At 39.1% G+C, this 26883-nt stretch overlaps 1 protein-coding gene across 3 annotated transcripts; it reads right to left on the bottom strand.

Moving 5' to 3' along the window:
• Window positions 1-539: 539 nt before the first annotated feature.
• MFAP3L (microfibril associated protein 3 like) lies at window positions 540-26821 on the bottom strand. 3 transcript variants are annotated; one of them, XM_030565128.1, is made up of 4 exons: window positions 26413-26821; window positions 10628-10826; window positions 10103-10514; window positions 540-4199 (listed from the first exon to the last, which is right to left on the bottom strand). In XM_030565128.1, exons 3-4 carry the CDS (start codon window positions 10383-10385, stop codon window positions 3337-3339), a joined length of 1146 nt encoding a protein of 381 aa, XP_030420988.1. In that variant the 5' UTR covers window positions 10386-10514; window positions 10628-10826; window positions 26413-26821; the 3' UTR covers window positions 540-3336. The 3 variants fall into 3 exon arrangements, with proteins under 3 accessions (XP_030420988.1, XP_030420987.1, XP_030420989.1); XM_030565127.1 differs by having other exon boundaries at window positions 10736-10826; XM_030565129.1 differs by having other exon boundaries at window positions 10736-10821.
• Between the last annotated feature and the right edge of the window lie 62 nt (window positions 26822-26883).

Below are 26883 nucleotides of genomic sequence, written 5' to 3'. Positions count from 1 at the left end.
AAAATATGTTTTGCATTTAAAACTGATTTATTAAACAAAGGAAATATTAACTGTAGTTAATGAATTGAACTGATTGTTTCTAGTCATCGTGCCCTTTGAGATTTTAGAACTAGTAGATCTCATTCTCTCACACCTAGTTTTTATTCTTCAAGTACGAGACGGTAAACAAGCTTTCCTGCTTTTTCAACTCCCAATTGGCTTCTTAACTTTGAATGAACTAGTCACTGAATTTAACTAGCTGAATAAACTGAAATGAGGAAAATATTCTCTCTGCAATTGCAGAAGAGGCTACTGCTGTCAGAAGCTGGTTTAGTATTTCAACAAACTTTGGTTCCAGTAACTTCCACCAGTTCATGGGTATGGTTTTCTTGAAAACCTGGCAGCAAGTTTTAATAGCTTATAATAATTTTAGCCTTCAACACAGGTTGTCACTTTCAAATGTATTTTTAAATAGATTTAGTTTTTAAAAATAAATCTGAATTTAATTTAAATACAAAATATCTAATTTAAATAAGTTTTATTTTTTTGGTTTCAAAATATTGATTTGTTTTATCTCTTTGCCTCCAGGGTTAGGTGACAGCTGAGAGGGGATTTTATAGATGGCAGTGGTGCTTAAAACTGGGGGTTTAGGAACCTAAGCCCCATTGTGGCGCCTATATGAACTCAAGAGATGACAAAGCCGCAGTCCAGAGTTGCTCACAAACTAGAGGAGTAATCTCTTCCTAAATTTATAGCATTCTGCTATGAAGAACAGTGTGGCTCTTCCTGAGAAAATTACTTTCACTGAGCAACAGGCAAGTCACTTTATAGTATGAAACCATTTTTTGCTAAACATTAAACAATTAGGAATATCAATCTCTCTCTTTAGTATAAATAATTAAGACAAATTAAAAGAACTCAGTGCATACTTCCACCTTTGCTTTATGTAAAATCTTCTTTTTGTTAACCAAGAGCAAATAATTGATTAAAACAAAAAGGATAAGAACATAAAACAAAAATGTACTTCAGATGAAAAGCTTACCGTGTATTTCACTTGGTGAGCACTTTCACTCTCAACAGGTCATGATGACATCTTTCTAACACATTCCTGTCTCTTCTTCTGCATAGTATGGTCTAGATTTGTTTCACGTAACTGCAACTAGTGATACATTTTGGGCCAAATTTTAAAGAGGCCTTGCCCCGGCATATGACTGTTTGTGGAAGTTCACATTTAGATGTCGAATTACCTGACTACTGGGTGCAGTCAAATAGCTAGGCATCTAAATGGCTATAACTTGCACATACAGTTGATATCACCCTAAAAAAAAATTAGTCCAGTTGAGCCTCTTATTTTTTTTCATACCCATTGGTCATAGAAATGTAAGGAAAGGGACATTTTCCATATTCTACAGGTGAGGGCAGGTGCATATCTTAGCTACTTCAGTGTATTTTAGTGGATTGTAACTGAACTGGGTCCTGAGGATACTCAGCACTCCATTCAGGGCTACCACCACCATTGTTATCCATTTCTGATGGCTGCAGTTTCAGTGACCTTGTTTGCCCCCAACTATTTATGTGGTGAACATATCTGATCTCCTCCAAGCCAAACATCAGCACTGCTCAAATTGTACTAGCTGTGACAGCTATTGGGAAATGTCTGGGTGGCCCACGCCCACCAATTTCTCAGCAGTCTAAATGAATTCTCTCTCTACAACACTCTGGAGTAAGAGACTCCAGGTTATTTCTAACACTTGATCTAATGCTTCTCCAAAGTGAGCAGACCATGGTCTGCTCAGCAGTTCCAAGTGAATTGTGTATCAGATGATTAAATAACATACTGTTCATCATGCACAAATTCTATCTTGTAAGTGATCTCTTTGCATGCTCATCCAGTAGTGCATATGATTACAGTACTTCTGAAATAGACACTAGCCCCCTTCCCTCCCCCACCCCTGCAGTTCATTAATATCTGAGCGTAACTCCATGATCCTAATATTATAGCATTGTAGGACTGGAAGAGACCTTAAGAGGTCTTCTAGTCCAGTTCCCAGCCAAGGAAGGACTAAGTCTTCTCTAGATCATCCCGGACAGGTGGCTAACCTGCTCTTAAAAATCTCCAATGACAGACATATGCCTCACTTGCCATTATTATGAAAGCTATATACAGTTGGAGTCACATTTGCTAGATGTCAGTGAATCCCCTCACCCCAGGAGATCTCAATTTGATGATGATTTTTTAAAATAGCAAATCAATTGTACTATCATAATACAGTTTGTGATCATTGTCCATTTTTATGCACTGAGGTGACCATTATGACTTAATAGCAAGTATTTGACTAAATTTTTTGACTCATTGCCAGATTAAAAAGATTATGATTATGGATGCACTTGTTTTTGTTCATCAGGAAATTACATTGCAGAAAAAGGAAATCCTGATAAACAAGGATCTTTTACCACTTCAGCTTCATCTGCAACAAAATACTGGAGTGTACAATACTTTTACTGAATCCACACTCCTGACAGGTTATATAAAGTCATCTGGTTCCATTTACTCATACCATGTAAGCAAAACAGACAATAAATTTTGGACACCCAGAGTCCTTCTCAATATAGACTTCTGGTAAAGTCAACAGATAGCTAAATATATGAAAAAAAATCTACTCCACGTTTGTACTGTAGCCTTCTGGCAGAAATAAAGTGCTTTCTCTTCTGTAGAAACAAATACACTGTATATCATCTGTGTGAATGAACACTTATTGTCTTCTTCAGTCTAAGGGGTAGGGAAACCTATTTCCCCACTGTCTAAACATAAATAAAATGGTCTCAAATGAAAAAGACAAATTTAACCTTTCTTAATAGCCCTCTAATTCACAATGCAGCTTGGCAAAGGTGCTTGGTAAATAGGATCTAACTAGGATTTTGTTTGGCTACTGAAATCCTGCCTCCTGGGCAATGTTTCAAATTCATGGAAACAGTTATACAAAAAGGCAGCGGATGGAAGAGAGGAAGCAGAAGGAGAAAAATGAAGAACAATTTTATGTTTAGTAAATCTAGGTGTCTTTAACACTACAAATGATTTCCAGGAGGTCACTGAAGTTGACAACAACCTAGAAATTGCTGAGGTAAATGTTTCTGAAAAAAACTCCTAAACCAAAAAGAGCAATTAGTATTAATATAATAGTAATTACTCTGTCATACATCATAGTAAAATTAACTCAAAGAAGAAAATATCAAATAATTGACATGCATGCTTTTGCTATGATAGTCTCCAGGTAAGGCTTAGTGGCAAGTACAATATCTATTTTTAAAGGAGCTCCACCTGATATTCTTTCTATGCATAGATTCACAGAGTAATTATCATACATGGCTTTCATAAATAAAACACGTATTTTTGTCAATTGCCAATGCTATATCATTGGAGTTTAGTTCAGTAGAAGGCTCAGGAACTAGGTCAGTAGGAGATGCTGGTGTTTCAGGAATCTCTTCTTCCTTAATTTCTAATTGCACACTGTCTTGTGACTGGTCATCTATACAGTCCTTTTTGGACAGCTGATGAACTGACACTTTTATCGCAATCTGCTGTGGTGGTTCATGCAGTGATGATGCCTCAGAGTCAGCTGTGGGAGAGTCGCTGCGCTTTAGTGCATTAGGAATCATAAACATATCATCTCCATCAGTAGTCTCCTGGCCTTCTGCTGCTTGCCGTACAAAGTTCTGTCCCTGTTCTTCCAAGCCAACCACCTCCATGATTTCTTCCATTATAGTCCTGCAGTTCATGATGAGAGGTGGCAGAGGAACACTTCGGGCAAGTTCCTCAATGTAGCGAGCAAATTCCATGGTCTTGAACTGGGTTACTTTGGCAAGCTCAAGAGTTTTGGCTGAGGTGATGATTGGGATACGCTTAGCAATCTCAAAGGCTTTTTGTAGTTTCTCTGCTCCTTCTGTTCTGAAAAACTCATTGATTGCTTTCTCAGTTTTCTTCAGATGGCTGCTCATCATACACAGCCTGGTAATGTTCAAGATCATAACAATGGTAAAAGCTACGAGGCAGACAATCATGTAATAGATCCCCATATCTCCGGAGGTAAAGACGACCCTCAGAGTCACAGTATTATTCACAGTGCCATACATGTTAGAAGCAACACATGTGTATTTACCTCTATCATCAAAAGACACGCTGGTAATGTTCAGTAGCCCATTGTCAAGAAACCACCATTTTCCTGCAGGAAAGATATAGAAGAATTCAGTCCAGAACATTTGTTTACATGGTCAGTATCACATTTTAATCATTAGTTTTGTCATACTGGCTCCAGAATTTAGAAAAATGGCAATAACGTAGACTATGCTAGAGTGAATCACTTGTCACAAAAACATGTCTGCTTTCAGGATCCAACCACAATACAATTTCAGCTACTGTGAAAGTCACTGATTATACTCAGGTCGCATTTTTAAAATGTCTCACTATCGAAAATGAACTGTATTGTATATCTATCAGAGTCAAACAAGTTAAAAACCTACTGCGGACAGCATCCCAAACTCACGCTGTACTTCATAAAATGCTGAATTTTAATGAATAATAGAAGTTTGAGATAGAAGAACTGATAATTCACCTAGTCCATTGTTGAATCCAATGAAGATTGTAAATTTTCTGGTGTTTTGTTACAGTATCTCCTATCATCTTGTTACTGTTAACTTTACAACACACCCAAAAGTATGTTAGGGATCAAGGAGCTTACAGTCTAATTTGAAACATGACTTGACAAAGGGAGTGACAAGACAGCAGGGAGTGTGACGACAGAGGAAAGAGCAGGGCCACACCAACAGATCAAGCTGTTGCTCAATAAAATCTTGTGCACATGTTGGTGGATATTTTTTTTATCTGAAGAAGCTTATTGGGAGCAATCTTTACTGATTTATGCAACATTATTGATACATTTGATCATTACATTCTACTGCAAGAGTTAGAAGTGCAAATTTTTCATGCTTTGACCCTAGCATGGCTGACTGATGATCATCAAATTGAGCTCAAATTTGAATCTGCTCCCATTTCTGCCCATCCTAACATTATAAGGATATTGACTTAGCTCCTCTTCCCTTCCCACCCCCCATATAAATAGCTAGGTTTCATCTTTAAGTGACAAACACCACTATTTAGATACTAGGGAGATATGTATGCCCTATTCAGTTGGTTTGTAGTGTGGGTTTGATAAACTGCAAGACTGGCTTAAAAGATGATGTTTGCCATGGGTGTGGAGGGCTGATTTAAGGTCTTGCATCACTTAAATTCCAGAGTATGGACAGAGAGTAGAGCACAAATGGACAGTGTAGCTTTACTAATTCTGGATGTTTCTGTGTCTCCCTGAATACCACACAGTGGATTTACATGCTGATCCTCTGTACAACAGCACAAGAGTGGCTAAAGGCAGCGGCATAGGATCTGCAATTACAGAAAGAAAGTGGCACAGACACAACAGCAGTGACAATGCCTGCACTGGCAACCTCACCTCTTGATGTGGGTTGTGTGTGTGCGTGTGTATTTAATTCTCTCTCCTTCCGATTTCATCTTCTCTCTCTGTGGAGAGTTGTTTGTTAGTTTAAAAGCTTCTTTTAGTTCTTGGATTCATAGTATTATGCTACGGAAGCATATTATGTGCCATTTAAAATTAATCAGAAAAGATACCTTCAATTTGGAATATTAGTGGCTATCCTCTTTTTGAAAATTATTCTAACTCAAAATATGGCTCATCCTAAAGGTTTCATAGTTTGCACATTTATCCTCAATGAAAATCTATGTATACACCTACTTAACTTTTTTGGAGTTCCTAATTATTTTTTCCACCAACATTATTAGTTCTGCACTCTTATTCTTATGGAGTTTGCAATGTCTGAAAACTCCCAATACTAATGAAAATGTGTAATGATGAGCAGGTGGATAAGTCTTTGCAGTATCAGGACCTCACCTTCCAAACGTTGTAAGGTAGTCAGAATTTTCCATGTCTAAAGATGTTACTTTGTATATAACATTATGGAATGAAGAAGTTGTAGACATGCAGTGTACTAAGTCACAGTATAAATAATAAAATACACGATGGCAGATTAAAATAATAGGAAAACAAAACAAAAATGTTGAAGTACAGTTATGTTCATAGCGACCGTATATATAAATTCTCTAGTACATTAGAAAGTTAGTTATCAGTAATAAGAAGTGTGAAACTTTGTAGTTAATGTACTTTTTAGATTAATGTAGTATTCTAACAATATTATAATAAAAGTATAATTAGTTAAATAATATTAACTATGGTCTGATTCTGCCACCTTTATTTACATTGAGTACCTTACTCTGTAAGTAGCCCAGCTGATTACAAGAAGACAACTTACAGAGTAAGGTACTACTCAACATGAGTAAGGGTGTCAGAACTGAGCCCTAAATTTTTTTGTCTAATCATATAAAATATTTTAGGCTGGGGTGTGGAATTCTCTATACTATTATATCCAAAAAAAGGCTACATTAAAAGAATGCTAAGATTGTGAAGTCAGGCAAGAATAGATGGTGATATTATCCCATTTTGAAGCTTGGGAACTGAGGTCCTGTTGAAAAAAGGCGGCAAGTGGCCATGTAATTAAAGACTATCATAATGCATACACATTACACATTAAGCTTGCACAGGCCATTTTAATTCTGGCATTTCCTAACTTTTGAGTGTCTGGCTTTGCAACCTTAACATTCTTTGAACACAAGGTTTTGGTTTTTTTTTTTTTCATTTGTCTCATTTCCTAAGTTTTAAAAAAGCAAATTTCTAAAACAGAAATTCCATCAAGTGGCATTATACTGACCCCCATATAGACTGACCCATTATACTGCTTCGTCATCAGCAGGGTTGAAACCTGTAGATCTGCCGCACAGTCCTTTGCCACTTGAACTAATGGAGTCCCTGTAGGTTTTCAGTCCCTATATGCGCTAGCACTAAAGGGCGATGGGACACAAACTCTGCCAGTGGATTGTTGCTGACAGCAAAGGAAAGGTCAGATGCAAGAATTGTGAAATGGTGAGGAATGGTGACTTGTTTTGAAGGGCAGTGTATAGTAGTGGTCACAGACACATCGACCTATAAGCTTGATTCCTTCTATCCTGTCTCCTCTAATCTGTCCATGTCTCAGTCCTGTCTCTTTCTCACCCCGGGATCCTTATCCCAGGCCCGTTCTCTCACCCTGCCAGTCCCAATCTCTGCTCTTCAGGCCTCTATTCCCAAGTCTGTCTCCTTACCCAGTCACTTCCAGTTCTCCCCCCAGATCCTGGCTCCGCAACACATCCGTTTCTCTTCCCCCCAGCCCAACCCCCGCCCTCATACCGAGTCACAGTCTACTTGCTCAGCCAGTCCCCATCTACTCTCTATTCCTAATGTGAGATCAGTTTCCTCCTCCCTGGCTCCTAAGCTCCTTGGCTCCTACTCTCCTTGGCACCCAATCTCCTTGACTATCCCAACTCTCATTTTCTTTTTTCTTCTACCTCCTCCCCTTACCAGCTTCTAAGCACTTTCCCCCAACACTCTCCAAGCTCCTTGTCACGATCTATTTCTACCACCACCTCACCCCCTTATCCAGCTCTTGTCCCCTGTACATTTGAATCAGGCAACTTCCTTCTCTTGGACACCATGAAGATCACTGAGAGCCTAGGAGAGAGAGTCTCACTTGCAGTTCCAATGCCTGGTCCTGGTCCTACCCATAGCAACATAGGGAAAGTCAACTGTGAGCTAGAGCGTGTCCAATGAGAACATAATCTTTGGGAGAATTTAGCTCCGAAGTGCTAGCAAGTCTCTACCAAGCATGTGTGAACTGCAATGTTTTATTCAATAGCTTAGAATGAGGCCAAATCTAACATGGCAAGACAACACATCTTTCTTTAATCTCATCCTTGGAAACAGCCAAACTGGTTATACTGATTTTTTTTTAAAGAAAATTTCAGTTTGAGGCAGAGACCCAGCATGGAAAATTTCAGCCCAAATGGTAATAGTTTGGAAAACTTATAAGCAACTAAAAATAGGGTCTTATAAAAGGAAGTGTCAGGCAACCTTCATAATAGGTGGCATGACCAGCCCCACTTATAGTGTAATATATAAAGAATTGATATTGCTAAACCGCTTCTTAATCAGTAGGATCTTTATTCATTGTAAAATCACAAAATGGCTTGCTGATGTATTCCTGCTGCAGCTGTTACAAATGACATAATGGCATTTAGACTGTGACTCAGTGTCTGGTTTTGTGCCAAAAGATTCTGGCAGAAAGCACAAGCCTGCTGAGAAACAAAGACTATTCTGGGTGTAGAGAAGGTACTAGTGTTGGCTCACAGGTTTTTGCTGCCATTGACAAACTGGAAAATTATGCAACCTTTAAAGTTCTCAGTTGGGCATACAAAGCAACAGTGCAGAGAGCCTACACTTGGCCCTATGTACCAGTTAAGTCTCATATTTAAAGGCTTAAATGGGTCTTAAGTGGTGCACAGGGTCATGCATGAATTCTCTGCATTGGCAGAGTTATACCCACAGGGAACATTCATTTTGCTCCCTTAGGCAACCACTTGTTTTAACCTTGGGAAGTATTAATAGCAGTTAAGCCAAACCATGTGGATTCCAAGCACAAATTGTCCATAACACAATATTTTTCAGTTGTTTATTATTTTCACCCCTTTCATTGCCCACACTGTTGTGTAGATGTTTTTGTGTTGCATGAGAACAATTCAGCACTACATTTTAAATACAGGAATACACACACTTGGGAAAAAGCTTGTGCTAGGAAACACCCATTACAGGAGATGGTATGTTTCCTCCTGGACAAACAACTTGTAATACTGGAAATTGAAGCTGAAGTGATATAATGCCTTAATATTATCCCTGCAATTTACAGTGCCTTGTTCAGTGCTATTGGTGAGAGAGCTCCAGTAAAAGCTCTCCAAAGCACTAATTACAATACGCTGCCTTATCTCCTACATACTGTGCTTGAAGCTCAGTCAGTTACCTTCTGTACCCGTATGGATAAATATGTTAGTACAAGACACAATACAGAAAGCTGTTACAGAAACATTATGTTGTGATGCACACAGCTGGGTCAATCATTGCATCATATCAGGGTTTTCTCTCAGGTCAGCTACTGATAAGACAAGTCATCCTGAATTTAATGTGAATAACTCAAAACCTTCTTTCATTATGATGTGTTTAAAGTGTCCTGCATTAATTCTATTACATGGACAATATGGCTGCTTCATAAAACTACAATAACCTTACTTGTATCTTAAAAGGAATAATGTGCACTTACATTTGTCCCCAAATTTAAATTTCATAAAAATGAGTTTATGTAATACTAAGGTCCCAAAGGACTGGCAAAGGACTTAAGCATGTACTTATCATTAAGGCCGTTTTAGTCACGGGTAATTTTAGTAAAAGTTATGGACAGGTCCTGGGCAGTAAACAAAAATACCTAGCTCTTAAGCCAATTTTATATCCTCTCTTTGCCACCAGACCACAGCAAAGGGAACAGAATGGTGACTAGGATCCAAACACAAATTCCCTTTTTGTTTTTATCAGGGCTGGCTCAAGGCACCAGCCCAGCAAGCAGGTGCTTGGGGCGGCCAAGGGGAAGGGGCGGCACATCAGGCTCTTCGACGGCGAGTTCCTTGGTCCCTCTCGGAGGGAAGGACCTGCCACTGAATTGCTGCCAAAGAAGAAAGCGGCGCAGTGGAGCTGCCACTGATGGCGATCGTGGCTCCCTCCTCCCCTCCCCCGGCCCCGCTGCTTGGGACGGCAAAAACCCTGGACCCGGCCTTGGTTTCTATATTATCTCTTCAGCTTTCTTGTTTCCTGCTGTGTGTGGCCACAAAAAACCAAACAAACAAAAAACCACTAAAATCTGTAATTGTTTTCTCGCAGAGTGTATACAAATGAATTTACAGCTGCCATGACCCCAGGAGACTGCCATATTTTCATACCTCCTCACAGGAAAGCATAACACAATAAGGTTGTTACATTTACACACATGTCTATATATAATAATAAAGTCCTTTATAAACAAAGTGTGGATGCCAAGATCCTTGTTACATTGTAAGAAATTAATCAGAGCATAAAAGCCTTACCACTGTTCTCTTCTTCCTTCAGCAAACAACCATTGGAATTGTACCATTTGTAATGTGGAGCAGGATTTCCTTGGACATTGCAGTCAATCAAGGCACTATTCCCTTCCTTGACTGTAATATGATCAACTATGGAGATAATCACAGGTACAGATCCAAAGTTCATGTCAGTGTGATTTAAAGTGCTACTAGTCACATCCTCAGCAGCTGTCAAAGTTGCTAGTAAGATGAAAAGGCGTATGGTTGGCAAGAAGTTCAAAAAGTGGTGGCTGTTCAGCATGTTCATCTTTCTTCAGTAGGCTTTCAGAAGAGAGCTGGGATAGGAAATTGTCTGTTGAATGCAGCCTTCTAAGCTGAGCAAATCACAGGAAAGTTTTATCCTGATCCATGAAGATTTACATTTAAGAAAACAATCCTATAAAATAAATACATTTTAAAAAATGAGACATAAATATTCCATTACAAAAGTTCTTTTTAAAATAATGAGATATCCATAAATGCATGTGACACACATCATTTTAGTCTTACCCAAAGGCTAATGTTATCACCATCCCCGCTCTTACTGGGAAAAGATGCATACATTTTCCCAAGAATAGCACTGTAAAACGTGGCAAGTGTACGAGAAGGATTTATCACCTGGACACGTAGCAGCAATTTAGCCGTAGCAGCAGTTGCAGTTTTAGTCTGAAGATTCTACATACCAACTACTCCTCAGCAATCACCTAAACTGGAAAAACAAAAAGCATGTCACATTAATGTTGCCATTATTGGTTCTATCATAAAAAATATAAGAACAGCCATACTAGGTCAGACCAATGATCTATCTAGTCCAGTACTCTATCTTCCGACATAGCCTAATGCCAGATGCTTCAGAGGAAATGAACATGACAGGATAATTATCAAGTGATCCATCCAGTTGTACAGTCCCAGCTTCTGGAAGTCAGAGATTTAGGGACACCTGGAGCATGGAGACACCTGACCATCTTGGCTAATAGCCAATAGTTCCATAAGTGTTGGAACTAGGGGTGCAGGGGGTGCTGCCGTATCCCCTGGCTCGAAGTGATTTCCATTCTATATAGGGTTTACAGTCTGGTTAAATGGCTCTCAGAACCCCCACACTATCCAAATTGTTCCAGCACCCCTGTATCCTACATGAACTTATCTAATTCTTTTTTGAACCCAGTTATACTTTTGGTCTCCACAACATTCCCTGGCAACGAGTTCCACAGGCTGATTGTGTGGTGTGTGAAAAAGTATTGCCTTATGTTCGTTTTAAACCTGCTGCTTATTTTCATTGGGTGATCCTGGGTTTTGTGTTATTTGAAGGGGTAAATAACACTTCCTAATTCGCTTTATTCACAACATTCATGATTTTATAGACTTCTATTATAACCCTCCTTAGTCATCTGTTTTCTGAGCTGAACAGTGACAGTTTTTTTTAATCTCTCCTCACATGCAAGCTGTTCCATATCCCTAATCATTTTTGTTGTCCTCTATACCTTTTCCAATTCTAATATCTTTTTCAAGATGGGGTGACCAGATTTGCATATATAGTATTCAAGGTGTGGGTGTACCACTGATTTATATAGTGGTATGAAGATATTTTCCGTCATATTATCTATCCCTTTTCTAACGGCTCCTAACATTATGTTAGCTTTTTTTGACTGCCACTGCACACTGAGCAGATGTTTTCAGAGAACTATCCACAATGACTCCAAGAAAGTGGCCCCATCATTTTGTATGTATAGTAGGGGATTATGATTTCCAATGTGCATTACTTTGCATTTATCAACACTGAATTTCATCTACCATTTTGTTGCTCGGGCACCCAGTCTTGTGAGATCCCATAGTAACTCTTCACGACAGCTTTGGGCTAAACTATCTGGAGTAATTTTGTATCCTCTGCAAATGTTGACACCTCACTGTTCACCCAGTTCTCTAGATCATTTATGAACATGCTGAACAGCACTGGTCCCAGTCCAGATCCTTGGGGAACCCTGCTGTTTATCTCTCTTCATTGTGAAAACTAACCATTTTTTCTTATCCTTTGTTTCCTATCTTTTAACCAGCTACTGATCCGTGAGAGGACCTTCCCTTATATCACAACTGCTTAGTTTGCTTAAGAGCCTTCTGTGAGGGACCTTGTCTAAACTTTTTGAAAGTCCAAGTACCCTATATTGACTGGATCACAGTTGTCCACGTTTGTTGACAACCTTAAAGAATTCTAATAGATTGATGAGGCATGACTTCCATTTATAAGAGCCATGTTCACTCTTTCCCAACATATTGTATTTATCTCTGTGTGAGATAATTTTGTTCTTTACTATAGTTTTAATCAATTTAGCTGGTATGAAGTTAGGCTTACCGACCTGTAATTGCCAGCATTGCCTCTGCAGCCTTTTTAAAAACGTAGTGTTACATTAGCTACTCTCCAGTCATCTGGTACAGAGGCTGCTTTAACCAATAGGTTATATACCACAGTTACTAGTTCTGCAATTTTATATCTGAGTTCCTTCAGAATTCTTTGGTGAATACCACCTGATCCTGGTGACTTATTACTGTTTAGTTTATCAATTTGTTCCAAAACGTCCTCTATTGCACCTCAATCTGGGACAGTTCCTCACATATGTCACCTAAATAAAATGGTTCAGAAATGGAGATCTTCCCCCTATCCTCTGCAGTGAAAACCAATGTAAAGAACTCATTTCGATTCTCTGCACCCATCTTGTCTTCTTTGAGTGCTCGTTTAGCACCTTGATTATCTAGTGGTCTCACTGATTGTTTGGCAGATTTCCTGCTTCTGATGTATTTAAAAATATATTTCCTGATAGTTTTTGTGTCGTTAGCTCTTCAAATTCTTTCTTGGCCTGCCTTATTATACTTTTACACCTGACTTGCCAGAGTTTATGCTCCTTTCTATTTTGCTCACGAGGATCTGACTTTGAATTTTTAAAGGATGTCTTTTTGCCTCTAAGTGCCTGTTTTACTCTGCTGTTTAGCAGTGGTGGCATTTTTTTGGTCCTCTGTTTTATTTAATTCAGATTATACATTTATTTTGAGCCTCTATTATGGTGTTTTTAATGTTTATTATGGTGTTTCCATGCAGTATGAAGGCATGTCACTCTTGTGACTGTTCCTTTTAATATTCATTTAACTATCTTCCTCATTTTTGTGTAGTTCCCCTTGTAATTAAATGCTACTGTAGTGGGTTTCCTGGGCATCCTCCCACCCCAGGTTGTTAAATTTAATTACATTATGATTGCTATTACCAAGTGGTTCTGCTATATTTACCTCTTGGACCAGATCCTGTGCTCCACTTAGGACTAAATCAAGAACTGTGTTTCCCATTGTGGATTCCAGGACAAGCTGTGCTCCAAAAAGCAGTCATTTATGGTGTCTAGAAAATCTCTCTCTGGATCCCTTCCTGAGGTGATGATATACCAAGTCAATATGAGGATAGCTGAAATCCCCCATTATTATTGTGTTTTCTGCCTTTGCAGCCTTCCTAATCTCTCCGAGCATTTCACAATCACCACCATCATCCTGGTCAGGTGGTTGGTAGTATATTCCTAGTGCTATGCTCTTATTGTTCAAGCATGGAATTTCTATCTATAGAGATTCTATAGTAAAGTTTGATTCATTTAAGATGTTTACTTTATTTGATCCTGTGCTTTCGTTTCATATATAGTGCCACTCCCTCACCAGCACAACCTACTCTGTCATTGTATTTTGTACCCTCGAGTTACCACGTTCCATTGATTATGCTCATTCCACTAAATTTCCATGATGCCTATTATATCAACAGTCTCATTTAATGCCAGGCACACCAGTTCACCCATCTTAGTATTTAGACTGCTAGCATTTGTATACAAGCACTTGTACATTTTGTCAATATTCATTTGCTTGCCTTCATGTTTATATTTAAATGAGACTCTTTCAAATTTTGATTGTTCGTCACTAGCTCATACCTGTACTTTACCAACTTCTTTCCTATCCTCTTTACTATGATTCAGACTTTCTTCTTTAATAAATGCATCCTTGAGGGATGTTTCTGTCCAAACCATATGCTCCCTTGTACCTGTCTGCTTTTCCCCAGCTCTTAGTTTAAAAATCCTCTATAACCTTTTTAATATTACATGCCAGCAGTCTGGTTCCATTTTGGTTTAGGCAGAACCATTTTTCCTGTATTGGTGCCTCCTTTCCCAAAAGATTCCTCAGTTCCTAACAAACCTAAAACCCTCCTCCCCACACCATCATCTCATCCACACATATAGATCCTGTATTTCTGCATGTCTTTCTGGTCCTGCATGTGGATAGGTTTCATACGGTTAGCCATTCAAAATCAGCAAAACTTAGTTCATTAGCAGAAATAAACTATTCTGAGATCTAAATATAGAGAACTGCAAACATCTAAATAATTTCCAAGTCTCCATTTTCCTTTGCAAAGCAGTTTGATTTTATTTAAGGATTTTGGTTAACAATGGAAATCACTGTGGCATCTAAGCAAGGAAAAAAATATGACTGCTGGCAAAACTAGGTCAGTTCCATATATTAAGGGAGCAATAAAATTAAAAAGGCCTCTTTTTCTCTATTCTAAATGGAATTTGTCCTTCCCTGGCAATACTCATCCAAGTTTTTTTCCCATCTCTACAATACAGAACAATTAACTTGATTACACACAGATTGGCATTACTGTTAGAGTAGTGAAACATTTTCCTCTATTTACCAGGATGGATCATCACTAAAGGTTCCAAACTACACTTTTCTGATAGGCTGCATGTACAGTGCAAATGAATTGTCAGAACTCAAACTCAGTCAATGAACTTTTTCCAAGTTTTGTCCATAGTCAAATGTGAAGAATACATCATCAAGGTATGGTCCATAACATTTTAAAATTAAATAGTTTTACATTTAGTGGTAAGAGCAAGATCTAGGAGTCAGCAGTTCTGAATTTTATTTCTCATTTTGCCACTGACTCGCTGTGTGACCTTGCATAAGTCATTTAGACCCTCGGCCACTCATGGGATTTCTGGATTGTACAATGTTAAAACAGTTGAAAGTGCCCTTAGAGATGCATTTAGGTTTGAAGTAAATAGAATTAATCCAACCGTCTATCAAAAGCTTATCCAGTGATATTTTCAAACCAGAGTGGATGGAGACAACAGCAATCTCGGTCTGCTTCTATCTGCAATGTGCGAAAGGTTTCCTGAGGAGTGCTAAATACTTTCCAAGGTGCAAGGGTCAGGCATTTCTGAAAAATCCTAAACAGTATTTTGGACTTTGGGCTTGGGCAACAAATGTTTTCAGATACTACAAAAGACACCAGGGTAACTAAACATTATAGGAAATCCTCTTCGGTCTGTGCCAAAGTGCTATTAGAGAGGAACAAAGAATGGAAACACAAAATAAGTCCTGATTGAGACCCCCGCATCTGCAGATTGAATCCGATCCTCCAGTCCTCACTCAGTCCAAGTTTCCATTGAGTTCATTAGGCCCAGACCCAGCATCCTGAAATGTTTTTCGACTTCTCCCCAAATCCCAACAGCTGAAGCAGTATATTTTGTTACGTACACAAATTAATCCCATCATTTTCATGAGACCCAATAACTGTTATGTGAGGATTTTTGTCACAGAATGGGGAAAAATTATAAATGACTGATCTTTGTCACTGTAAATAATGTAGTTATTTCTGTCTTTGGCGCATGAACAGACACATCTGTATAAGCCAATTATTGAATTAATCAGACTTCAAGTCTAAAGAAGTTTTTTTAAAAAACACCCTACTCGTATAGCCAAATGATCTCCTTCCTGTGGAAAGAGGAATCTTTAGCTGTGCTGTGTTATCTCCTTGGGACAGAGAGAAGATATGATCACCTACTAGGATGGAATCTGAGGATTCATGAGGAATCTCAGCATTCACCCCAGGGCTCTTGGCACACAGATGTGCAACATCTGCCCCTCCACGTGCTGTTTTGGGCAACTTTTCTCATAACAACACATCTGCCATTGGTCTCCAGTCTGAACTTGTATTCTCTCATCCTCTTCCCTCACAAAGCTGGTAGAAACTGAACAGCTAAAAGTAATACTGCAAGAATCAGCATTAACTTCCTTAGAGAATTCCACTGGAAATCGTGTCATCTGAGGGGAACATGGCATACATCTCTTCCAGGTGACATGACCACAAACTCTGTTTGGGTGTCAACTGTATATTGTTTATGTGGGGGAGTTTCCCAGAACATGCTGCACTGCCAATGTTCCCGCAGTCATATATGGCCAATATTTATAGGCATTTCCTCTTAAGTGCACAATACAGCAGAGAGGAACTATAAGGCTTGTAAATTTTCCTACCCAGAAATAAACATTGGTCCAAGCTAGAAGGTCTTTCTCTCATTATTTCAGAGACTGTTGGGGATATCAATTGCATGCAGCCATGTTCTGATTGACCAGTTGGGTTTTTATTTTTAATATCATACCCAAAGTGTACAGCTGGTGTTTTACCCCTGAAAAACCAAATAAACTGATAGGAGATGAAGAGACTGCACTCAGAAGTACTGAATTTGTGCTCAACTGGTCATTCTGAATAGGGGTACACAAAAGAGAGACATTGATGCATACCTTGTTCTGGCTTATTAAGTCTATCTTAATTTGTTCTCCTTCTAATAATAACATGTATCCCTGTTATCTAGTGCTATAGGTTATTCAATTCAACAGCAAACCAAAAGAAATCAACTCATTGTATAATGGGTAAATGGTGTCTCTATAGTTTGAGGAACACTAACAGTCCAGAGTTAGTTTGCTTGGTCTGTAAATATGAAGAAAAAGGAAAGAGAACTTTGGTTTCATCCTTGTTCTCAGTTGTCCGCAGCACAAAAACCACCACCTGACTGGCAGTCATGAGGACAATGCTACAAAGTCATGGTTAAAAAGTTAACCCCTGATATTTAAATACTACTTACTGGTTTTTCTCTTCACACTCATCCCTTTTTCTGGTCTTAGAGACAATATGTTTATACAGTGGACAACTGTCAAAAGCGAATAGGTTTTACTGGAGCAGAAATGCAGGCACTGAGACTTATATATGTCATTCAGAAGGGTCAAAAGACCACTGGGAGTTCAGAGGCTCAAGAGTGCGAACCACCCAATAAAAGATTAAACTGTTAGGGCCTAGGCTGGCATATGAATAGTAACACAGTTCATTCACAACTGGTAGCAAGTTGTGTGGCTTTTGTCATCCTCTTGTTAATAAAACTATCATCCTAAAAGCAGTGGTTCTAAAGGGGACATGACAGAATCTTCTCAGTCTCTCTGGGATATTTCTTTGCTTGTACCCTCATGACTTTTCTCCTGTTTCCTTCTTTACTGTCTCTAACTAGGATGGCAATGGTTGCATGACTTAACCGTTTCCTTAGAGCTTCAGGCACCTGATTCCTTGACTGGTTTAATGGCTTCCAGCTTGAAGCACGTCTCTCTGTCTCTACAGCTGATTTCAGTTGCCTTTATAATCTTTCAGAACCTTCTCCTCGGGTCCCTGTGAGAACAAACATCCTACCATTCTGCCACTTATATCTTCTCAAGAGAAGTGTTGTAAATACCAGAGATGTTCATAGGCAGGTTAGGGCCTTAGGTGCGCTGAAAGAGCTGCATGGCTAGCCAAATGTCTTTAGTCCTGTCATACTCAACCTGTGAGAGGCACAAATATGAGAATTGCCTTAGGGACACCAAATACAGTGTAACAAGGGACATGTGAAGTAATGATGGCTTTGTGTCTAAGCCTTAAGAGCTTCTAGAAATGACACTTAGAGTCACCATGGCAACTCCCCTCTAGCATTCCTTTATCATTTTGGGTAGTGGTATTCTAGAATGAGGAGACAGATTAATGAGACGGATAAACTGTAAGAGTTTAGTTAGATGTTGACCTGAGCCAGTAAAGACTCGCTATGGCCTTACCATGTAAGTCTAAAGAAGGAGAAAAGAGTGAAAGCACCGTCGAGAAGACCTGTCTGAAGACTGTGTAACTATGCGAAGGACCAGATCTCTACGTACACAAAGGGTATGTCTACACTTGCAGAGTTTTTGCGCTGTAAATTTCTTCGGTGATAGGGAACTGGTGAAAGTAAAGCGCTTAATTCCTGAGGCATCAGAGAGTGTTTACATTAGCAGCACTTCCACTGCAGATGAGAGCAGTGCTCTAGGGCAGCTACCCAACAGTGCATTTCTCTCCAGTTTGACGATGGGTCTTGTGGGAAGGGTGTGTGTGCGATCGGGGCATCTGGGTCCCTTCAAAGCCTCCTCTCCCCAAACACTGATCAGCTCCAATAGCTCAGCATTGCTCCAAGCAGGGGATTGTTTGCTCCGCAGAGCAGGCATTGTCACCTGGCCAGATAAGTAGAAGGGGAGTTTCAAAGTTCCCGGGGCTTTGCAGGGGGAGGGGTGGATGTCTGTTTACCTGGCATCAGAGCAGCAGAGTTGCTGGCCAGAGTGGTCACCTAGGCATTGTGGTATATCCTCCGGAGGCTAAAAGCTGTGTAAACAGGAAGAACATGTCTTACTTGCACATCACCGCAAAAGCATCCCGGTAAGAACTATACTCCTCTTGTGGAGGTGGTTTTCTTCTTGCGGTGAAACTTCTGAGTTTCACTGCAAAAAGTCACTGGCAAGTGTAGATGCTCCCATGGTTTTTGCACACAAAAGGGACTTTTTCTGCTTTAAATGGCAAGGGCAGACATGCCCAAGAAGATATGTGTAAGTGTTGGAATAATAAAAATAATTTCTCTTTTGTATGTAGTTAGAAATCTAAAGTTGTGCTTTTATCTCATATTGTTTAGGTTTCTCATGTTCAGAAACTCTTCAATTCAACTTAATCTCAAAAAGGATAAAGCAGAACTAGTCTAAGAACAAGATTAGAAGACTATATAGTTCAGAGAGGAGACGAATAAGAGGGGATGTGATTAAAGTATACAAAATATTGAACGGTATAGCGAAAATAGATCAGGCACTCCTATTTACCTTTTCTCATAATACCAGAACAAGGGTACATTCAATGAAATCGAAGGCAGCAAATTTAAAACTGATAAAAGGAAATAATGTTTTACACAACACATAATTAGCATATGAAACTCATTGCCACAAGATAACATTAAAGCCAGGAGCGAAACAAGAATAAAAAATAGCCTGGGCATTTATATAGAAAATGACATTATCTAGTTAAATCCAGTTGTAATAGGGATTAAAAAAAGAAAGCTAGCCAAAGAAGTATGGAAGGGATATAAAACGTCATACTTCAAAGTACATAACTCTCTACTATGGTGATTTTTTGCACCTTACTCTGAAAAATGTGGTATTGACCACTGACAGATGGATTACTAGGTGGGATGGTCTTCACTAGGACAATTCAGTATTTGCAAACTAATCTGTTTTTGTTAACTAGGAATGCTGTTTACAAGTAAAGGTATAAAGGAGTCTATAGCTTAAAGACCCTACTAAGCTACTTCAGGCAGGAATTTGTCCTTTTGTTTGTAAAGTGACAAACAACAATAAATAGCGAAAGCAGGCAAAATGGAGAATTCAGAGACATACACTGGCTCTGAGGAGATAACAAAACTATGTTACTGAGAAGAGTCATATTAATAAAGAAACCCTTCTAAGCTACTTGTTAAAGACAGCAGTAACACTACAGGAGGTTTTGAGACATGTTTCTTTTCTTTACCCTTTGTAAAGGTTTCCGTAATTTTTATTTCAAAATTGAGATTCACACTAATAAGTTACAGTTATAAAATGCCAAGCAATAAGATATACGTGATGGACATAAATGTCATTCTAAAATGAGTGACATACTTTATGATGAAGTTCTTTGTTTAAGGAGCACTAGCTGCACATCATATTTTAACACTCAATGAACTAGGAGGAAATTCACAGCCAATAAAGAAAATTCTGCTTTACAGTTAGGTTTATAATATACCTACACAGTTGCAAAGCAGATCAGCAGAATCCCACTCAATAATTGTTCTTCCTATTTGAGATCCTAATCCTGAAAAGCAGTTAAGCATATGAATAGTCCCAAGCCAATGGGACCTCTTGTACTTAAAGGAATGCAGGTGCTTAAGTGCTTTACTGGATTGGGACCTAAATTCCACCCCTCTCCAAACCATCCTCAAGGCCCATAATCCAGTCAACCTAAAATGAGTAGATGAAGCTTGCTGCTCTGTAATTATCTGGAAGGATTATTAAGTTCCTCAAGAATCTCCCCCGGTCCTTGATGACCTAAGGAATGGAGTGTGGATCTCATGTGCGGCAGTGTAGAGGATCTATGCCAAACATCTGAGCAAAACCCTTTATACACTTCAGTGTAAACGAAATTGTATCACCAGCATCTATTCCATGTAAAGTGGATATCTAGCCAGATACATTTAGAGAATACGTTAACTAGAAGGCTTCTTGTCTGCAAGTTGTAAAAATATAGTTTTTCACATGGACAAAGCATCTTAATAAATTCCCAATTTACCAATTAAGTACTCAAAAAAACTTAATATTTTTTTTTTCAGTAAAGAAGCTTACTTCTGCTGCATTTTGATGGACATGTTCCATTAGGGAGTTGTGGGTTATATAGACATAGAAAGATCTGCTGTAGAATCAGTAGCAAAGAGGTCTCTTAAACCCAGAATTTCATGTCCAGTAAATTTGTTGGATGATTAGGTATATACTCTTTTTCAAGGTTTCTACTACAATAATAAAGAGCTCTGATGCATAAATCATCAGGATGTGTTTAGCAGTTGTATTTGTTTAGGAGGTCAGGCAGTCTGTGCTTCATGGTTTGGTACACAAAGCTATTACTCCAGAAACAGCTGTGTCACTTTATGAGATATTTGCTTAACTCTTTGCAGGCATACCCTAGGCTATGGCTTTTACACTGCTACTTCTTCATCACTCAAACTAAACACAGATAGATCAGGGACTTAAATCCCTTTGGTTGAAAGGAGTAGGAATAGCAGAGAAGAGAGGCATATGGAATCTCCCCACAATGATTCCGAATACCACCTCTCTGTGAGTTTCTTCATCCCACTGGCTTCTGTGTATTTCTCATTTTCTTCATACACCTTTCATCTCTTATTTACATCAAGTGGATGTAAAATCCTACCATGGGTGTAAACAATTGGAGAAATCTGATTTGTTAGTGTTTTACACCCACTTGGGACAGGAGTAAGTAACTATGCAAGGGACAAGGCAATGGACAATTGGGCCCAATATATTTATTTTCCTCTTTCCCCACTCCATAAACTGTATTCGTAAAAGTCCACTTTGCTAAAATATAATTGGTTTTCCTAGCTGATGGGGAGGAAATTAGTCCTTTAAATACACATTCTAAAAACCCCAAACTCACATTTTACATTTAATATAGAATGCTCGGATAGATATTTAATGGGATCAAGATAAAATATAGGTTTTGTTTAAATAAAATAGTAAAGGCTTTTCATGACTAATCATATTTTATATAAACATTTTTAAAGGTTTATCATGTCTTCTAAACAACTGAATAGTTTCAGTCTTTTGTATTTTCAGTGCAGTGTATGTAAGGCTTACGGCTCCTCTTTCAGTAACAGGAGAATAATGAATTTGTATATAAAAACTCCCACCAACCTTCAGAGGGCCACAGTTATTATATAAAAATATGTAATCTGTCATATGCATGTATTACCACATTTTACTGACATGTTTTTACTTACTGACCTCCAGGATGAAGTACAAGGAGGTTAAGCACTAACACTGTGATTATGACCACTTCAGAACTGTCAAGGGTGGCTTGCAAGGTATAATTAACTGTAGTTTAGGTGTGTTAATGATTGTGATCTAAAAGGATATGTCAAGTTAAAAATTATTGGATTTCTTTACCTATTAGTTAACAGCATCTTAGTCCCTGATCCCAGAGTGGGACCCATGAGGACAGAACTTCATGCTTGTGTGGAGCTAAACTGAAGTCATTGGGGCGTAGGCTCCAGTCGCATGGCTCTATGTGCAGGACCTAAGATTATTTAAATTTGAAAGACTTAAATATCTGGTTTACTTTTCACTCGTTATGCTCTTTTGTACTCTTTGTATTTTGCCCTCAACTCAGCTTGGATAATGAGAACAGAATGGTCTGGGCACTTTTGTATATAGTCAGTTTCACTTTCTTCTTCCCAAGCGCCAGCCATAAGGCTGTCAGCTTTGGGCTGCAAATGTTTAAATCAAAGTACAAATATTTTTATTTTTTTAAATAAAGTTTTTTCATGAAAAGAAAAACAAAGTTTGTTACATCTTGTCTAAACACATAGTTTGTATATCACTTCACTATATTGGATTGAAACTTGGCATAATTAAAGCAGAACCCTATTGGTACAGTTTATCCCAGTAAATTTAAGGAAATAAGATATACTTGGAAAAGCACCGTTTCTACCAATATAGCTGTGTCCTTACTAGTTGTTGAACTGATATAATAAATTAATTTCTTTTTAAATTACATCCCTAACCAAATAGTTAAACTGTACAAAAACTGTGTCTGCACTATAAGCCCTTAATGACTTTAGCTACTTTTATTCTGAATTTACACTACTACATTTCACCAAAATAACTAACACTATTTTAATTCACACCTTTTTTTATTTTGATGCAAGTCTGCCTGTAGATCAGCTCTGAGACAAAATGACTGACTCCTTTTTGCAGGCTTGTAGTAGGGGAAGACATTTCATTTCTATCCTCCCTGTTCTGCCTTCTCATTCGATATGCATTGTGATGCTCTGCACTTGGCCATGAGTGATTTAATTAAATTATGGTAATCGGAAGGAGTAATAGTATCCCCTTTGTTTGGCAGTGGCATTTCTAGGACATGCCTGTACATGGATAGGAAATTACACTGTACGAACTAAATGCAGGAATTTTCAGTTTAAAGCACTAAATAATGCAATTAGGATTGCACTCAATGACAAGATATATACACAGTCACACACTGGCCCTAACCTGCAACCTGTTTTGCCCTGACAAAAAAGGATCCGATGGGGGGCATTTAGGGTCAGGTCTACATTACAAACTTTTGCTGGTATAGCTATGTCAGTTAAGGGTGTGATGAGGTGTGATCTCTAACAGACACCACCAATGTACACAGAGTTAAATCAGCAAAACTGGAATAGCTTATTTTTCTTGGGTGCGGGGAAACTGGAATAAGCTATACTGGGAAAAGTGAAGTTTTGCTGGCATTAGCTGTGTCCAAACTAGGAGTGCTTTGCAGATATACTATACTGGTTTGGCTATGGTGCCAAAGCATTCCTACTATAGATCTGGCCTACGTCTTCAGATTCTGAGCTAGGTAGCTACAGAAATGGAGAAGAGCTTTGGACTCATCTACATTGTAATGATGAGAGAGTTTGGGAAGAGGGTATAACGTGGTACTCCTTGAAAGCAGATAAAAATCATTTTCGTCTTGAAGTGTAAATAGAACCAACTATGTTTTGAGTTTCTTTTCCTGAACTATGCTACAGTGTTGACTGTTTGCAGGATTGCAGCACAACTTGGGGACATGGTAAAAGTTTGGTTCCGTCTGCCACCAAAGACTGAATCATATTTCAGTTTTGCGGGACAACTAACACATTTTAATCCCATCCCCAAACACTGCAGTTGTTATAGTATAGAATGGGCCTTTCTCAGATTGTTAAAGAGGGAAATTGTGCAATATGGGGTTTTAGCAGGGCTTTACTGGCATGCAATGAATACCTACTGCCTTTTCCCTTTGCTGTTTTATTTCATTGAACTGTGTTTTAATTCTTTTCAGCTCAAACTGCAAACTCTTCAGTGATGCACATCTATAAGTATACAATTAAAAACAGAAGAAAGATTTATCACCTGTCCCCATTCTCTCCCAGGTAGATGGTTTGCTATTTGGAAGAGCTTTATTTATATTTGTTTTAATGTGAGCTGTTTAAACTCATGAATATTTTACAGCATTGTGGTGGTTATAAAATGGTGGAAGAAAAGCTGCAGCTTTTCTGTCCAATAAATCAGTGTTGATATACAGTACTTTAAGCTAAAAGGCTTATATAGAGAGAGAAAAGAAAGGGATTTTATTATCCCTTGCACGAATACAAACAAATATGCTTTTGCTGTCTGTACACAACAAACCAAACCAAAGATGCAAATCCTGCAAACATGATTTCCATTAAAACGAGTCAAAGTACAGCAGACCTCTAGTCTACCCTGTTGCAATGAGTAGGAAAACTGTTTTAAAATGTATAGTTTTAAAAAACTAAAAATGTATGCTAGTTTTTTTTACTTTAAAAACATTTCAATTAAAAAACACTGAAGGACCATTTGGAAATTAAAACAATGTCAAGCAAGTTGCTCATCAGAGAGATCTATTTGAAAAGCTGCAAATTACTGACTGAAAGAGGTATCAATGTTGTAAGATTGTTAGAAACTTTTACTCCTTTGTATAAAAGTCTGGTCTGTGCAAAATGTACTAAAAATATGACTGCTAGGTGGTCCTTATTTGTTATTTACAATTGATTGTCCTGTTATACTGCTTATATTGTACTGCTAAAGTAACATCGCATGATGACATTGTCAGAAGTTGAAGACTGTAGGAATGTTGTCCCTTTAAGGCACTCATGGTATTTAGATAGATATCACATGAAACTGTTGTACTGATCAAAACTTTTAATTAATGTGAAATACAATCATGCTGACTTTACTTTAGATTAAAATAGCCCAATAAAAAAACTTCCTTAAAAGATCTATTTTATTTAAAGGTGCTACTTGCTGAATTAATACCTCCCTTCCTCCTCTGCACAGGAGTATAATAATGTGCCAAAAATCTACTGTCCAACCTCATACTTCCCAAAATAAAAAATTCCAAGTTAAACAGGGAACACTGGAGTTTAAGGTTCCAGAGAGAAAAGGCTTTGGCCTCATTAGTTTTATACTCTCAGGAGTACAGGTTCTTCTTGGAAGCACCACAGGTAGATATTATAGTGATGGGTGCAATAGGAATGCCTAATATTTGATTGATCTCTTGGGTTTCCCTGCTGCATGAAGCGGTGCTTTAAGAACAGGCATTCATTATTGTTCAGATTATTTAGTAATCTTTTGAACTGGATTACTGCACCTTCCTTTGAAGCATCTGGCACTGACTACCCTCAGAGACAGGATCCTGGATTGACTGCTGGTCTGATATGACAACTTGTATGTTACTGTGGGTGACAACGGGGTGGGTTAAAGCAATCCACTTCTTAGGCACACAGTGCCCTGGCAGCCTCCATCCTTTTGGACTTCATGATTTTTGAATAATTGGGATCGACAATACTGCAAATCAAAAACAGCAACAGGCAGGACTGCTGCAGATCCCAGTCAGAGTAATGAACTCAGGGAACAGAGCACCACAGTGAAATGTGCAAAACTAAGGCTGAATCTCACCAAATACAGAATGAGTGACCACAAACTGGAGATGGAAATTGGGAGGCACAAAGCACACTCTAAACCCAAAAAAAGGCATGGCTCAAAAGGCAACTGTGCAGACAGTGTTGCAGAGAAGAGATTGAGACAGAGAGAGATTTTCTGTTCCAACAGCACAAATATAAGGAAGTGAGACAAATATTTCCTCCAAGAATCAGAAACCATAACAGACATCCAAAAGTGATGAGGAAAAAGTGCCTGATCCTGGCAGAGAGAGATGACAGAGATGGCATTGTACTATGTATCCATTTAGCATAGGATCAGCAATGGTTAGCAATGGCAAATGGACAAAGGCAATCAACCCCCAAACATAGTGTACAACCCTCTCCTGGGTAGGCTGTACCTGAGGAATCCTTTACCTATACTCTGTCAGCACTTGTATAGCTTGTTAAGCAAATAAAATCTGAAGACAACTGAATTGTAAGATTCTTCCCCTAGCAGGGGGGTCTTTTGGGGGTCATATCAGTAGAATTTCCCTCTCCCCCCCCAACCCTTTACAGGTGTGGTGGTTCAGGGATCACTATTTCTGATCTTTCAGCTGGCAGGACGCCTGGATAGGTGGGTCAGCCTCCCCCTTCCAGCACAGAGGGCCCCTTTGCCCCAGCCTGCCCAGAGTATCATCATCATCATCATCAGGTGGGAGCCTCTTACCCAACCTATGAGGAAAATCAATAGCAGGTCATGGTCACGCTTCCCTGACGGGCAGTCTGTTCCACCGCTGCTCCCTACAGCTGGGGTCCTGATCAATCCTATTGTGTCCAGCGACTAATCCGACCCTGATGCCAAAACAGCCCACCAGTGCTCTGTAGGAAGCTAAAAGTTATAAGAATAAATCCAACCTCAAGCTCGATGCCGATCTCCTAGGTGAGCCAGCTCTCCTCTTTTCCACTTAGCCTTTCAGTGCGATCGCCGGGGCCCGAGATCTCTCCTCCCCACGATGTTCTCCTACTTTAATGTTGCGCCTCAGGAAGCCTTTCGCCTTCGCCGCGATGGAAAACAGACGAGAAACTGAACCGAAGCCCAATAGAAATGCTCACAGAGGTGGCCCCGTCGCTGCGGCTGTAATCCGTGCTCCCCACGTAGCGTGTTGCAAGCAACCGCCTTCCTCAGCAACCGGGGCTGCGCTCCAGAGAGCGACACGGTGGTGTCCAGACGTTCGGCTGTGGAACGTTGGGGAGCCGCAGCATTCCAAGCGCGACCCCAGAAGACAGCAGCACCGGCGGCTCCTTCTCACTAGGCAGAACGGCAGCCAGCGCTCTCCACACTTCGGCACGCAAAAGTAGGTCAGCACTGCACTGAGCATGCTCGAG

Source organism: Gopherus evgoodei, chromosome 5 (genome assembly GCF_007399415.2).
Source record: "Gopherus evgoodei ecotype Sinaloan lineage chromosome 5, rGopEvg1_v1.p, whole genome shotgun sequence".
Lineage (NCBI taxonomy): Eukaryota > Metazoa > Chordata > Testudines > Testudinidae > Gopherus > Gopherus evgoodei.
The sequence above is the reverse complement of the archived record's forward strand: the minus strand, read 5'-3'. Positions and strand labels throughout refer to the sequence as shown.